General features: G+C 38.9%; 1 protein-coding gene across 1 annotated transcript; it reads left to right on the forward strand.

Moving 5' to 3' along the window:
* Nucleotides 1–2,403: 2,403 nt before the first annotated feature.
* LOC132774944 (myelin P2 protein-like) lies at nucleotides 2,404–8,645 on the forward strand. Its single transcript, XM_060775535.2, has 4 exons — nucleotides 2,404–2,587; nucleotides 4,547–4,719; nucleotides 7,154–7,255; nucleotides 8,390–8,645. The coding sequence occupies exons 1-4, from the start codon at nucleotides 2,515–2,517 to the stop codon at nucleotides 8,438–8,440; spliced, it is 399 nt and encodes a 132-aa protein (XP_060631518.1). The 5' UTR covers nucleotides 2,404–2,514; the 3' UTR covers nucleotides 8,441–8,645.
* The last annotated feature ends 7,492 nt before the right edge of the window (nucleotides 8,646–16,137 follow it).

Here is a 16,137-nt window from a genome sequence, read left to right on the forward strand (position 1 = left end):
CCCCTCTTGTTACCACCAGTCTTGCTTGTGATGAGGGTGGAACCGAGAGCAGGGCCTCCTCTGCTGACTGCAGTGCACAAGATGGTTTATATAGGGAAATGCGGTTAGACACATAGCCTGGACCTGAACCATTTAATCATCTGTTGTACCACTCCTTACCTACTTTGAAAACATCCGTTTTATCCCCTGTTCCTCAGTATATCTCAGTTATTACAAACTTCAGAATACAAAAGTGGTTCATACTCAACTCATTAAGCAGTCATTTCCAATGGTCTTGCCCTTCCTAGTAGATTCAGGGAAAAGTTAACTGTTGTAATCTCTCCTGCCTTCTCTGTTATTTTGGGTTTTTTTTAACTGCTGCCATTTTGACCATGTTTTGATATTGCTTGGCATCACATGTCCAAATGTTCATCACATTTGGGAGGAATGTGTATTCTCTAGGTGGAGGATTTGCTTCCCATGAACTACCTTGTAATTTAAAAATAAGAAAAGCCAAAAGCTATGTTCCACCTTTCTTGCTTCTGCCTTAATGCTTAAGCATATGTAGCTAAACTCAGTCCATAGAATGTGAGGCTATGGTACATCCCCATCAAAACAAAATAGTTTATTAAACTAACCCTGCTTTCCCACACTACCACTATTCCATTTTTTACTTTTTATTTTTAGAATAATTCTGCAACTTCACCTTGAAAAAAACCCCAAAAAAGCAAAAAAACAACAACCAGAAAATATAAAATAAAAGGAAAACAGACAGCTTGGGAATGTAAAGGGGAGGGAGGAGAGGGGGTGCATGGGACCTGTTGATGGTTTTATCTGTTAATACCTAGGGATGGTAAAATCATGGAGAGGAGACCGACGAGAAGGAGTATGCATTGCAAAGGGCAAAATGGACCATCATCACAAGTGGCAGTCCAGGGCAGTGCTGATTTGTTTGCCTCATGCCTCCTACAAAGCATCTTTAGAGTCAAGACAAGCTGAGATAATGTCATTCTGGATTTAACCAGTGCTATCTGCTCACTGTCACCAATTTTATTGATCTGACAGAACAAGATTGGGACTCCAAATGTTATTGCATTGCAACTCCCAGTATTCTGAGGTCTGCAGTCTGACAACATCTAAAGAATCATATTTCAAGCACCTGTGTGTTAAAGGTACATGGAAATGATGAAACAAATAGCCCTCAATCTGGTGCCCTGTGTTTTGGATTAAAATGTTCAGCATTCCTGATCTTTGCCCTTGCTGACTGGAATGGATGGAGGTTAAACATCTAGGGTCAACCAAATAGAGGAGAGCATTTTAGACACACCAAGATGCCTTGAAGAGAGAACATTAACAACAATATACTTTCAAAAACACTTACTCAAGGAAAGCAACAAAAGAGAAGAGCACAATTAAACAAGTTGTAACCAATTTTGGTATATGGTGTGAACGTTTCAATAATACAGTTTGTGAAATAAGAGTTGGGAGATCTCTAAGGGTACATCAGTAATTTTTAAAGTTTGAAATTATGTTCATGTTTTATTAATAATCTCAGGCCTCCCTGCCATACAGACCATCAGAGTGCTGTTACCATTTGGGTCCAGGGTTATATTGCGTACCAATCATGGAATAAAGAGACCAGACACAGGTAATTGGGTTAAACGAGGGCCACTTTATTTTACCTAAAACCTATTTATGCTGCACTCAACCTGGAGAGGAGCAAGAGGGAAAAGCAAGTTGACTCTTGACTACTTTGTCTTCCTCTGGACAAAACACCTGAGAGTTTTAGAAGACTGTAAGAGTTTTCGGAGATCATAAGGGCCATCTAGTCCAACTCTTGCTGTGCAAAAATGCACATCTACAGCATTCCTTTCAAAGATGGAGGGTATACCACCCACCAAGGCAATTTCTTCTCTCTCTCTGTCTCTCAGTTTTAAAGATTTTATTATGCTCCTGGAGCAGGCATTCTTCTGTTTAACTTTTTTTGGCAAGAATTTTCCACAAGGCCTGGGTTAAAGAAAGAAGGGCTGGATAAGGCATTGTTGTAACTCAGAGGGCATATTTTCCTACACATTGCCCATCATTATTCTATATATTCCTCATGGTCAGTTCATTTCCCTTTCCATTCTGAATACAAGGCCTTTACTCTTCTCTTGAATACATGCCATCTCATCCTCATGAAACCCTCCTAAAAACCCAATATTGTTCTCCATGGTGGCATTGTGTACAGGACCTTTCTTCCGGCATAATAGAAGCTAGCTTTCCCCATCAGTCTCCAAAGTGTTCTGACTTTGTGTCATAGTGGAGGAGTTGGTGGCTGGCAAATGCGGCCAGCCTTGGTACTGAGATGAATGGCTTGGGACAAGATGCCCATTGTTTTGCCTCTGACGTTGCCCCTCTGCATTGGGTGGCCCTGAACTCTACGTATTCTGGGCCTCTTCTTAAAAGACGGTGGGCTTTCACAACCCTGCTGCCTGAGAACTACTCTTGTCACACCATTCTCCCAAGGAAACACTGCCTAGCAAAACTCATACAATGTGCAAGAAATTTGTTGGATCCTGGAAACTTGTTTCTAGTGAAAACTTTGATGATTACATGAAAGAATTGGGTGAGTTTTGGTTTGATTTCACTGGGAAATTTTCTTTGTTGTCCTTTTGTTCCTTCATTTCTTCTGAGAGCCTTTTGTGCTTATTGTCAAACTTTTAATCTAAGCATTTGAAGAAAGTTTAAAAACAGAAGATAAATTTGTCATTTTTTGTCTCTTACTAACCACATTCAGAATTTTCTTCTTCCTTTTCTGTTTCGTTCTTGTTGCTTTCCTTTTCCTTTGTATGAGAAATAAATAAATTGCTTATTTATTATTATTATTTTCTTCTGAAGATGGTCCTGGTACATTTTAATTCTACAGAAATACTCACAGTATTTTTTTTACATAGCTTACATAATGGTTGTTGTTGCTGTGTCACTATTATTATTTCACCTACTTCTTTGTAGTCCTGCTATATATATATATATATATATAATTGATTGAGTTTAGATGTGGGTTAAACTGCTGAGCTACTGAACTTGCTGACCAAAAAGTCAAGGTTTGAATCCAGGGAGTGGCATGAGCTCCTGCTGTTAGCCCCAGCTTCTACCAACCTAACAGTTCGAAAACATGCAAATGTGAGTAGTTCAATAGGTACCGTTCCAGTGGGAAGGTAACAGTGCTCCATGCAGTCATGCTGGCCACATGACCTTGGAGGCGTCTATGAACAATGCTGGCTCTTCAGCTTAGAAATGGAGATGAGCACCAACTCCCGGAGTCGGACACGACTGGACTTAATTTCAGAGGAAAACCTTTACCTTTACCTTAGACATAGCCATGTGTGCTTCCACTTGCTTTTACATATATGTCTTCTGTACTTAACATTGTCAATATCATTCAAAATAGGAGTGTATTATTTTGTATCAACAGCTACTTGAGCATGGTAAACAAACTGAATTATTAACACAGTGAGGACAGAAAACTAATTCTTGTCACTTGCTGACACATGTTCCTGTTCTCTTTAAATATATAGATGTGTACCTTTTTGCTTGTTTATTTATCTATTTAATGCATAGTCTTTTTCCCCAATATGAAACTACTTTAAATGCATTATTTTTTCAAATGCCTGGTAGGCAAACGCCACAGGGAGGAAGGTGATTGCTTGATGCAGCAGATGCTGTTTCTCCTGGACTCCACATCTTTCGCCTCTGCAGCACTGTTGTATTGCACTTAAAGTAGTCTGAAACATTACTGAAGTGGTAGACATGGATTTTTCTGTAAAGGCAATATATGCATTCAGCTATGAGAATTCATGTACGAAATGCTCAAAATATTGCCATGCGCATTAATAAACATACAGGCTTTTGGTATATAGGGAAACTAAAACATCATATAAAAGTAACTCCTTTTTGTACTGATATTTTTTTTCTAACCTTGATCGTCTGTCAATTATGACCTTTCTTTTAAAACATGGTCCAAACATGGTAATAGGCAGTTTTTATGTTTCTTCCAGATTACACTATGTAACAAAATTGTTGTTTTTTTCCTGTTCCTGGTTTGAACGTATTATTTCCTGATTCATTGTGTGGTACTTACATTGAAAGTAGTTGCTATACTTTAGAAACTTCATTTTTGTGCCTCAAACTATGTTGAATTGGTTGTGACGCTATAAAATATTTATCGAAAACTATAGCCCAATGTGTTGCAGGATACCCCACAAAAACAGAGTTTTTGCATTTAATAATCTCTTTCCATATTTTTTTATGATAGAACCAATTAGGAAATGACATTTATAATCCCAGAACAAAAGTTGTGTTACATAGTGTTATTTGAGGCCATCTGTATTCTACTTACTAAAAGATAATTTTAAAGGGTAAAGCTTGGTGTTTTGTAGCCCCTTACTTGTATACCTAACTTATTCACTCCTTTCCCCTTTTGTGCTTTTCAAGGATATTTTAAGAGCCATGTATTTTTGCAGTGTGTAAGATATATTTTCTTGCCAAATGAAGTATAATGTGGTTTTCTGTGTCCTTCATTTAGGGGTGGGGTTGGCCACCAGGAAACTTGGCAGTTTGGCCAAACCCAGAGTCATCATCAGTGTGAAGGGTGACCAGATGACAATCAGAACTGAAAGCACCTTCAAAAATACCCAGATCACTTTTAAGTTGGGCCAGGAATTTCAGGAGACCACAGCAGATGACAGGAAAACCAAGGTGATGGGTCATCACTCTCTTCCACTAGACTTGCTATTGTTTTCTCAAACTTGAGCAACCAGAGTTATTTTGTCCTTTGAACAGCGCTGGAAGGTTTCACATCAGCTTACTTGCTTTTCTTATTTAGGCGATCCTTCACTGTCCGAGAATGAAGCCTTTTCAAGAGTAGTGTCTCAGCAGTGGATACGTAGGTGACTGTGGAGACCTATTCATGACCCGCATGTTCAGAAGCACTTTAGTTTATGGCTCGTGCAATTAAATCCCTTCTCATCCCGGCTCCCCATCATGACAATCCTACATTGCCTATCTCCCATTGTTTTTACATTTTTAATTTTTTATTCTGAAGCGGCCCTGCCCTGTGGAATATTTTGTGTTTGATGTTTGATTGTATATTGCTGTGTGTGTGTGTGTGTGTGTGTATAGTTTTTTGCATTTTATGTTTTGTGTATACTGTTGTTTATTGTGTTCATGGGCATGGCCTCATGTAAGCTGCCCCGAGTCCCCTTGGGGGAGATGGAGTGGGGTATAAATAAAGTATTATTATTATTATTATTCCACAGTGAGGGCATTGGTTTCCAGGTGGAAGGCAGTCCTGGTCAGGGTTGGCTTGACATGCCTTCCTCTTGGCACGTTTCTCCCTTTTGCTCTCCATTAGTGCCTCTTCAAATTCCACAGCACTGCTGGTCACAGTTGACCTCCAGTTAAAACACTCAAGGGCCAGGGCTTCACAGTTCTCAGTATCTATGCCACAGTTTTTAAGGTTAGCTTTAAGCCCATCTTTAAAAGCGACAAGAAAATGGTCACTTTCTTCACTTAGGCTTGCTATTGTTTTCCCAAACAGAAATCAGAGCTATTTTGTCCTTTGAATAGCACTGGAAGCTTTCACATCAGCAGCCACAGCCAAACAAACTTGCTAGGTGGAATATAGCCAATTTAGGTCCTTCTAATACAAAGCTGGCTACTTCTCCAGAACTTTCATTTCAGATCCTTGGGGTGTGGGTGGAGTAAAAGATTCTGAGCAAGATATTGGATATATTCAGGATAAACTTTGCAAAGAGGAATGCAGTCTATTTTGAAAACAATTGTTTTCATATCCCATAATGGTTTGGGGTTTTTTTTGTTTTTTTTAGAGTTTCAGGATTTTAGGGCCAGGATCTCAGGGGTGAACCGTAAGATGAGACCATTGCATTGAAAAGTTTGTGTAAATATATGCTCCTCTTTGGTTAGACCTGTCTTTTTAATTATTATTATTTGAATGGCATTCCCTATGGATCTGTGACTAGTGGCATCACCAGGAGCCATCCCTTTGTTACATCAACATTGTAACATCATCCTACTCCCTATAACATAACAATGTATTGTCTCTAAAATTTCAAAACCTCTCAGGGCCTGATTTAGTTACTAAATTGGGAGGGGTGGGAGGAGAGGACATTATAACCAAATATGAATATTGTTTAGATTTTAGGAAGTATTGTAGTAATTATTAAATATAAACATGCATATAGATTTGTTTCATTGTTTTATGAATATGTAAATTTTAAAAAAATATTTAAAAGTATTAATTATTTTTTAAAAATTAAAAAAAAAATATCAGGGTCTGGAATAGTCATAGAGCAGCAATCCTAGCAATATTATCAGAATCCATACCCGCCCTACTTTTCCCAATTGCATATTGGCTTTGCTTGTCTCTTTATTATCCAAAGAGCTATGGGCTCATTTACATGCGCCATATAAGTCAGCCCAGTAGGGAATGGACTCCATAGTATCTACATGATACATAGGATCCATTCACCTTTTCTTTTGTCAAAAAAAGATGCTCCAAAGCTCTACTGTGTCTTGGGCCAGTGTAAAGAGTTGGGCTGCTTTCTATTTGGAAGCAGCCTGGCTGTTCACACCTCCCCTCCCCTCCAATCCCACTTTCTATGGGTTCAGGCAGTCGGGTGATAGGAGATGGCTTCTTTCTTCATCATGTGGGCCTTTGTGATGATCACCAAGTTCCAAAATGGTGTGGCCATTGCTCAGCTGTTGTAATTGTAACCAAAGTGCCAAAGTTATTGGAAAATGGAAGAGGAAAAGGAGGGAGCAATGTCTCATCCCCCCACCACCACCACCCTTCCTTTCCTTGTATTGCCCCGTTGGTTTGGCTATCATCACTATAGGCAATAGGTGATGGCCACTCCAATTTCCACACTTGGTGATCATTGCAAAAGCTAGGTAGACAGGAGAAAGGAAAGGTTGGCAGTCCAGTGGTGCTGAACTGGACTTGCTCCTGCAGTACGGATATTTGCCAGCCCCTTAGCAGCTGGCTGTGTGGACCATAACAACACAGATCTAGAATACCCTACTCTGAATCAGCATTGCCATTTCTCACACATGTAGATGGTCCCTACATCGGAATAGTCATATTTTTAAATCTTTTTTTTTTGTTCTGCAGACTGTTGTGACCTTAGAAAGAGGTGCACTCGTGCAAGTGCAAAAGTGGAATGGCAAGGAATCAACAATACGAAGGAAAATTGTCGATGGGAAAATGGTGGTGGTAAGTTTTTTTAAAAAGTAAACAAAAACAAAAATCACTTTAGGTATGATTAATTTTAACTTGAGCTTTTGCTACTTTGAGTCCTATATTAGCAGAAAAGCAGGATCTTTAAAAAAACAAACAAATACATGAGTAAATTACATCAAATGCTTAATTCTTTTCCCGTGTAAATAATGAGAGCTTAAGAATTTGTGACCATCATTTCTGATCACATTGAAACATCCAAAGCCTGCTAAAGACACATAATTTAAACAAATTTGGAGTTTGGAGAAAATGCATTAAAATTGAAAAATGGTTTGCCAAGGGCTATATTAGTGCTACTATGTTCAGCTCAGTGCAGTATTTGTAGCTGTGGCTAAAGCGAAAACATTAGTATGATGTAATTTTTTTCATCTACCAACAGCACTTAAGTATCTTCCAATTTCATTAAAACCAGCAGTCGACTGAAGAGGAATTCCAGAGTCAAACAATGAATCAAACTTGTTGTCCACTTTCCTCTTGTGGCTATATATTATCAAAGCTGTGTCACACTCTTTAGATTCAAAGTGTATATGAACTGTATGAACATATGTCACAACACATTTCAAGTTATCGTGTGCTTCCAGCTCATGATAGGATGCATCTACACTATAGAATACAGTTCAGGACTCAAGGTATCAGACAAAAGTTGAAGCAAATATGTTGGTGTTTTATAGGTTCATTAGTTTCCTTAAATATGCACTTATATTTTTGGGGCATGTGGTAACGTCAGTATCTTGTTCACTATGATAGAAGAAGAATTCTCCAAGTAAAAGTGTCATAAGACTCTTGCAAAATTTGGTTAGTGCATAACTGCACATTTACCAGGATTACAGTAGCCTCAGCATACCCAATTGGTAATGCCGTATTGGTATTCAGCAGAAAGATGGTATAATGCAGCCACTACTTAACTACTTAAGAGTAAATTTACTACCCAAGTGCAGTGTGTAGTAAAGTACAGCCAGATGTGTTTTTCAGTTATAGCTAGATTGTATTCTTTCGCCATATGTAATTATAATATATTTATGGTCGATGATGTAATATCACTTTTGTAGACTTTATAGATGTTTAATAAATGATGCCCAAAATTATCTCTCCACCATTGTTATTTCTTAGGAATGCATCATGAAAGGTGTTAGATGCACAAGAGTTTATGAGAAGATATGAAGAAACTGCTCACCTCGAGTAGACTGAAATCAAGTTTTTCACACCCGTATTGTTTCCATGGTGAGGAGTGAGGAATTATCCGCCTACTCATTTGTATTGTTTTCTCTAAATTCAGCACAACTAAGCTATAAATACAAACTTTAATTAACACTGCGTAAGCAGTATGAAAGTATTTGTGACTCAATAAATGATTACCAGTGTGCAATGCATCTCCTTGTTATTTTAGTATGACAATATGTCTGGACATTGATGTGCTGTTTTCATTTATTAAATCAGATACAGAGAAGCAGCTTACATAGTTTGCATGACAAATTAGGCACTTAATATGCAAAATTAGTAAGTTTGGCTGGCAAGCAGAAAATAACGACCCATCATAGAAAAATGGAGGAATTTTAGAAGCATCCGTATTTTTCCTTTTTTTCTTCTCACAGTAAATTTTTCACAAATGACTCAAAGTCTTTGAAGGATTTTTTTAATTACAAGTATTTTTTCATCCTTTTATTCACTTTTCTTTTTATTCATTGATTTCTGAAAACCTGATATATAGAGGGGGGAAATATACCAGATTTTTGGCTGATCTGTCTGGCATGATCTCTGTAGAAAAGGAGTCATTAGAAAAGTGTCATGGCAACCTGGAGTTTTCAAAAAAACAGGAAAACTATGATTGAGCTGATAGCACTAAAGAGAAAAACAGATGGGGAAAGTGGTATATCACATCACATCAATGGATAGGTCACATGCATTCCAATTCTAAAGCCTTTTGCTGTATCGGGGAAAAATGAGTGGTGGTCAGCACAGGAGAAGGGGCAGATGTTTTAGGAAAAGAGCAGTGCTATGTTGAAAAAAATTACTAATTTAATGCATTTTATGTCAATTTTTGCATGGGTCAGTATAAGTATTGCATCATAACTCATGTTATAAAAGGAATCATTTTTGAGTAGAGTAGCAAAAGTTAGGAGCCTAGTCTATGCAGGGATTATCTAAAAAAGAATAAACCATTTTCTTAACTATGGTGCCAGTTCTTGCATTTTTGAATGACTGGGCAGAAATATGGTGACAGTGGTGGTCAGTGGCATTTGGCTTCTTGAGACTGTGCTGGCAATTTCCCCTCTCTGTGGAATGTCCTTCAACATATTTAGAGATCATATAAAGGAAGCAATGTCTATATGTCTATAGCCAGACACACAAAGATATCATCCTCCGGAACCTCTAGGGGACCCTAAGGGATCTGGGAATATGCCATTTGATTATACTGACATGACCAAATGCTTCTCTGTTGCTCATTCTCCACAAGCTTTTTTTTTCTTTCGTGTCAGAAGCAACTTGAGAAACTGCAAGGTGTGAGAGAATTGGCCATCTGCAAAGACATTGCCCAGGGAATGCCCAGATGTTTTTTGATGTTTTCCCATCCTTGCGGGAAACTTCTCTCATGTCCCCACATGGGGAGCTGGAGCTGACAGAGGGAGCTCATTTGCAATCCTACTGGATTTGAACCTCAGGCCTGTCATTCTTCAGTACTGCTGGCATAAGGGTTTAATCCATTGCAACACTGGGGGCTCCAATCTCCACAAGCTACTAAATGGTCATGTTGTGAATACAGAAGAAAGGTGGGTTTTATGGAGGATGGAATGTTGAAGGAGGTAGTTAATATCTTCCTCTGCAACAACCAATAACATTCTACACACAAAATATGCCATCAACAGGATGCCAGCCACAGGTAACAGATTTGCAGTTGTTGATAAGTGCTGTCTAGTCAGCCTCAACAAGGGGCAACCATAGGGAGACCTCCAAGTCATCCTCTTATCAACTCAGGTCTCACAAATGCAGGGCAATGGTTTCCTTGGTTGGTTGATTAAATTCATCTAGGCAACAGAATACTCTCTCAAAATCACAGTCAACAAAAGTCTCCTGCCTACTTGCAATCTCAAACAATCTTCCAAGTTCTTCCACCCTCCAAAGAGCCATGATCAAACTCAGGCCGAAGTCATGGATTGGATCCGAGGCTCATAAGGATGAAGTGGCTTCTTGATTTACATGAACACCGTCATTCATCATTTTCTCAAAATCCCCTCCTTTCTCCCAGCTGCCTTTGTAAAAGAATACATTTTCCAAACAGTAACAAACTGCCATCACCGAGTAATTTCCACAGCTACAAAGAATTCTGAAAATCCTTTGAACTACAACACTGGATGAGTTCTCAAGCAAGGATTCTTAGTACTTCACCAAAATACACCACACTAAGTAAAGGCTGGACTTTCCATATCTAGAATTTTGACATCCAGAACACTCTCAAAAGTGTCCACATGTGTGACTGTAATAACAACACCTTTGCTTTCTGATGTTTTAATGCTCACAGACTTTATTTCATGAATAAAGATATTAAAAATTTATATAAATGTACCGTATGCCTTTTATGGTTTGTGTGTGTGTGTGTGTGTGTGTGTGTGTGAAGACTCTTATTCCATTTCACTATATGCAATTGCAAGGCCCTCTCTCAGATTCATTATGAGCCTCTGCAGATGTCACTGGATCATGCAATTATTTTGCATCTGTTTACAGGGACATAGCCAGATGCTTCATTGATGCCCCCCCCCCCCCCAACCGGCTGGGTGAACTGCAAGGCTCAACATTGAGTCTGTCAGATGTTGCGCGGGGAGCTGTAGTGGCTACAGTAGCGTGATTTCAAATGCAGAACAATTATAGTGTGTTGTGTTATACAGGTTCTCAACCTGAGTTTCCATTTGTAAGCATAGCAAGCTGCAAACAATTCCTTCAGAATCCATAGAATATACCATACAACACAATAAAACAACATTAATAAAAAAAAGACAAACAAAAACCAAGATGCCATTGCAGCATATGTCAAATATTTTTTTTAGTTTAAGGGCACTTCCAGACAGCGCCAAAATCCATGCCAAAGTGGGTTTAAGAAACCTGGTTTGGCATGGATTCCCATCCCCATTCCTTCAAAAAAAATCCGGGCCTTCCCATGAGTATGGTTACAAGCTGTCCCGGTAACAGTCAGGATGACATGCAGCCACCCTGAAGCCCCCCAAAGTGATCCTTAAAGCTTAAAAAAACTTACCAGGCCACCATCAAGGTCCTTCTTGCAGTCTCCTGGCTTGAGGAAATGATGTACTAGGAGACCTGGGGGGGGGGGGGAGGAAAATTCCTCCTGTTCCATATCATTTCCTCATGCCAGGAGAATGCAAGGAGGATCTTTAGTACAAATTATGTAAGTTTTTTAAGTTTTAAGGGTTGTTTTGGGGGCTGGGGGAGGGGTTGGGCGCCATACCAAACCTTTGGGCTTCAGCAGCCCAAAAGGTTTGGTATGGCAAATGGGGATTCACCTGTGACTAGCCAGTAGTGAGTCCCCACAGGCCCAATGCCCCATTAGACCCGGGCCTTTCAGGAAGGCTTGGATCTAATTGAGTATTTGATTAATTCGGAATAACTTTGGTTATTCTAAATTAATTTGTTCTTACCAGGAAGATCATTTCAACGTCCCCGGTAAAAATCCAGACAGGTCCCGTGTTTTGAGCCTGTATGGATGGGCCCTTAAAAGTGCCACAGGATGACTTCCTTCTACTTATGAAGAAGGAAGTCACTGAATGTCTTACTGTTTCAGTATGAAACCCTGCATTAAGCATGAGGCTATTGTTCAAAATAGCTGCCTGAAAATAATCATAACATAATTTGGACTAAAGGGCAAGACATCATTGGAAGGAAATGTAGTCCTGATGACAATGTAAGAGTAGTACTGCTGGGTTGCATTTGAATTTTGGACCTACAATTCAGCTACTTAATACACTTTCACATATGTTTTTTTTAAATTCTTTTAACAATGTAAAATATTTTATTTAAGGAAATGAATAGCTCAGGGGACATGGAACAGAACAGCCAAGCTTTATTTGCCAGATTAAGAATTTGTTTTGGAGCCAAGACCCCAAAAGTTATTACCATATGTGGGAAAAATGTCATGTAGGCCATTCAGGATTCTGTATTTAGTCTGTTTTTGTTTGCAGAAGGAAGAGGTTGCAGCCCATTTATCCAGAACTAAAATATTGCCCTTTAAGAGTGGTTTTTTGTTTGTTTTTTTTACAAAAGATTTTATGGCTCTATCGAAGTTGGAACACAGTGAGAATAAAACACAGAATTGCTCTCTGAATCTTCTACATTTTATAGTTTAGTGATAACAATGAACATTTGAACCTTTAGTTATTTTGCAGAATAATGATGTTGTGAGCAAGTATTTGTGTGATGGCACACCCAAGCCTATGGGAAAACTATATTTTCTGGCTTTACTCGGGAGCTATCTGATATCTTCTGTTAAGATCCAAGACCCTTAGCAGACAGAGGCACTATAGGCAAAGTGAAAGCATAACCAAATAAGTTTACTGAAACAGGATGAATAAAGAGTTAACTCCACACGGGACTATCATAAAATAACTTAAAACAATACATTACAAAAGGAGAAGTTGCTGGTTGCAAGTATTTTTCTGGGGTCTTTGAAAGTCTATTTTGCCTCTGGTGCCAAAGCAATGGTTACGAACTGTCTTAATCTTCTTTCCTGTGAAGCTTGGCTGGCCAAAAGCTTTTTTTTTTCTTTTTTCTTTTTGTCCTTTGGACTGTTGGTATAAAATACTGCTAAATGCAGCAGCAGGAGAAAGTGCTGATAATGCCTGTTTTGAATTGCTAGGCCTAAGATTCCAGACAATATCCAGGCCTCTAAGGCTCTACTACAAAAAGAAAGAAGAGTCCAGCAAAGAGCTCTGGAGAAATGGAATAAACCAACTGAGGCAGGACTCTGAGGGGTGTTTTAAGTTCCACCCAAAAAATAATACAGATCTCTATACTATTGGGAAGGCCTATAAACAGGGGGAAACTAAAGCAAAGGAAAGGAAATGTCAGAGCCAAGATAGACAATTTGTTTATTTCATTTGACTTTGCCTTTCAGTTCAGAAGAAACACCATTAAAAATATGACACTTTGACCCTGAGGCTGCTTAGAACCTGTCCAGCACAAGGCATGCTTTTAGGGTCAGATATCTTTCAATCCTATAAGTACAGCAGGCCTTTCTTTCATGGCCCAAAGCAGTGAAGGAAGAAGCAAATAGAACAAGTCAGCCAATTTTAATTGGGTTTTCTGTTGTCTCTATGTCAGCTGAGGGCTTTGTTCAAATTTTCAAAATTTTCTATATAGAAAGAGAAAATGCAGTCTGCCACATATGACCTTGGAGGTGCTGTGCTTGCCATTCATGTATCCTTCACCATCCACATCTACTTTTTTTATAAGAAAGCCAACATAGTTTAATGTTTTGCATACTGGACTGGCATATCTCTATCTTTCCCACTTTGTTCGGGACAATGAATCCACTGCCATCCCATTTTTTTCAGTTGCTTTGAAAATGTCCAGTTTCTTCCTCCTCTTCCCAGTGTTCTGCTTTGCCTTTGTCTTACTTAAGTTGCTGCAAACTGAGTTCAAAGTGCCAAAATAGTTTGCACTCTAGTAAGTCAATGGGGTGGGAGGAGAAAAGGACCAATATCTTGCCTTTCCCAAATCGTATCAGACAAAATGTCATACTAGTCTGACCAGTACTCATTTTTTTAGGTGAAAGTTTAATATGTGATAGAGGAAATTGTGCATGTTTTTTTCAGAAGCCCCCCATTTGGGATATTTTGCACAGATGGCTTTATTACCATCTGGGGAAAGGGTCATGGCATAAAAAGAATGTACAATTCGGGAACATTGTGCTCTGTGAATATTCACGTAAAGCCTAAGAAACTGATGTGATGTGCAGATGACACTGAAAATATTAGATAGATAGATAGATAGATAGATAGATAGATAGATAGATAGATAGATAGACAGACAGACAGACAGACAGATAGATAGGTTTAGTTAGAATGAAATAAAATGCAACTCCACAGCCAAAATCCTGTTTGGGCAATACAGCATTATAAAAAAAAATCTTTGTGAAAGTGATTGTGTTTTCTTGTAGGTTGTATAGGTGTGGTTACTAATGCACATACTCAGTGGAGAAAGAGCTCATTGGCTAAAGGGTGAGCTCAAAAAGATGACAATTATGCTGGCATGCATTTTTACGATGTTTTATAACAATGAGAGATTATCTGATCAGTTTTCTGCAGCTATTTCTTATGAATTTTGACCTAATCCAATGCCAATTTATTCCGGATCAATACCTGTTGACTTTTATGGGACTTTTTGGGTATCAACAGCAGTAGAATAATAGTATAACCATAACTAGTCCCTAATGTATATTAGAATTAACGGACCACGTTTGCATCATTTACCTTTAGGCCAGGGGGTGTTTTGAATGCGATTTTCCTTCTGCTTGGCAGGGGGTTGGACTGGATGACCCACAAAGTCTCTTCCAACTCTATGATTCTAGGATCCGTATACTTCTAAAAATATCCTATATTTCTATAATGTAAACATACACCAAGATAGAGCTCCTCCAAAGAAAGCAATAGTAATTTTGCTGTATTTTTTTTAAATAGCAAAAATGTATCTGTTGCCCCAGATTATTTTATGGCAATTCCTCTCGCCAGCTATAATGTTTTTTCCTACCTTTAAATAGGCAGAGTACCAGCAGAAAGAGGAGAAGGGAGATGCAGTTTCATGACTGGAAACCACTGCAACGTGGTGGGTGGAGTGGGACACCTGTGATGTGCTTGGTGTGGCAGGGCAGTAGGGACCCTCCTGTCTCCAAGGTGACTGAAGGTGACTCTGCATAGCCACCATGCAGAGAAGGGGATGACAGGGGACTTCCATCCCTCATCTCCAAGCTGCCTGAGCCACCCATAGAATGACAGTCAAAACAGCTTTACGTCTCCTTGTGGAGATAAAAAGTAGGGTATAAACAAATAAAATAAATAAACATAATAATAAAGACAGCTTCTACTGATTCCAGTTTCCCCCTGGAGTTAGCAGAAAGCCCAGATCTTGATTTGCTTAACATTCAGTTAGACTACATATTTCAAATAAGGATTTTTTTTCATACAAAGCTCAGTAGAGTGTGAAATGTCTCACCAGCAAGAGACCAAATATACAAGTCAGACCTATTACTGTGGTGCTCCCTCTTAAAGGAGACAATATTGCCTCCTTCTTTACTTCCTTTGGATTTGAATTAAAAATTACTTTGTTGCACAGTTGGAAATCATGTTATGGATAAGAGGATAAGATGGATGAGAGTTGTGGTTTGGCCACAACTTTAATGCAAATAAATCAGTTACCAATCAGTTATATTTGTGACTAAGATTCTTCCTCCAGTAGACCATGTGTAGACAAAATCAAGTTGAGGAGATACATGACCAAACGATTCCAGACCAGCATATGGTCAAGAAGGGTATCAAACCTCGGAGGGCTGGTAAACATCTCATAGAGCTTATTGTATAAGCCAATCTGTGGGACATGTCCAAATGGTCTGCAGGAGGTCAGGTCACCTGCATCTGCCCAAACTGTATTCACCCTTTATCTAGCCATTCCTGGAGTTCCCTCTCTCTAATGTAACTCATACCTAATGTAACTCATGTAACTCAACCCTAACCCTAACCCCTCTTCCCTTCCATAGCTTGGCACCTCCTTCCCCTGAGTGTCCCTTGAATTGAATGCTGAAGCTGTTGAGTCAGTGAATTGAAGTAGAGATCATAAACTTCCAGATAAAGATGCACACC

The sequence above is a fragment of the Anolis sagrei genome, chromosome 4, assembly GCF_037176765.1.
Source record: "Anolis sagrei isolate rAnoSag1 chromosome 4, rAnoSag1.mat, whole genome shotgun sequence".
Lineage (NCBI taxonomy): Eukaryota > Metazoa > Chordata > Lepidosauria > Squamata > Dactyloidae > Anolis > Anolis sagrei.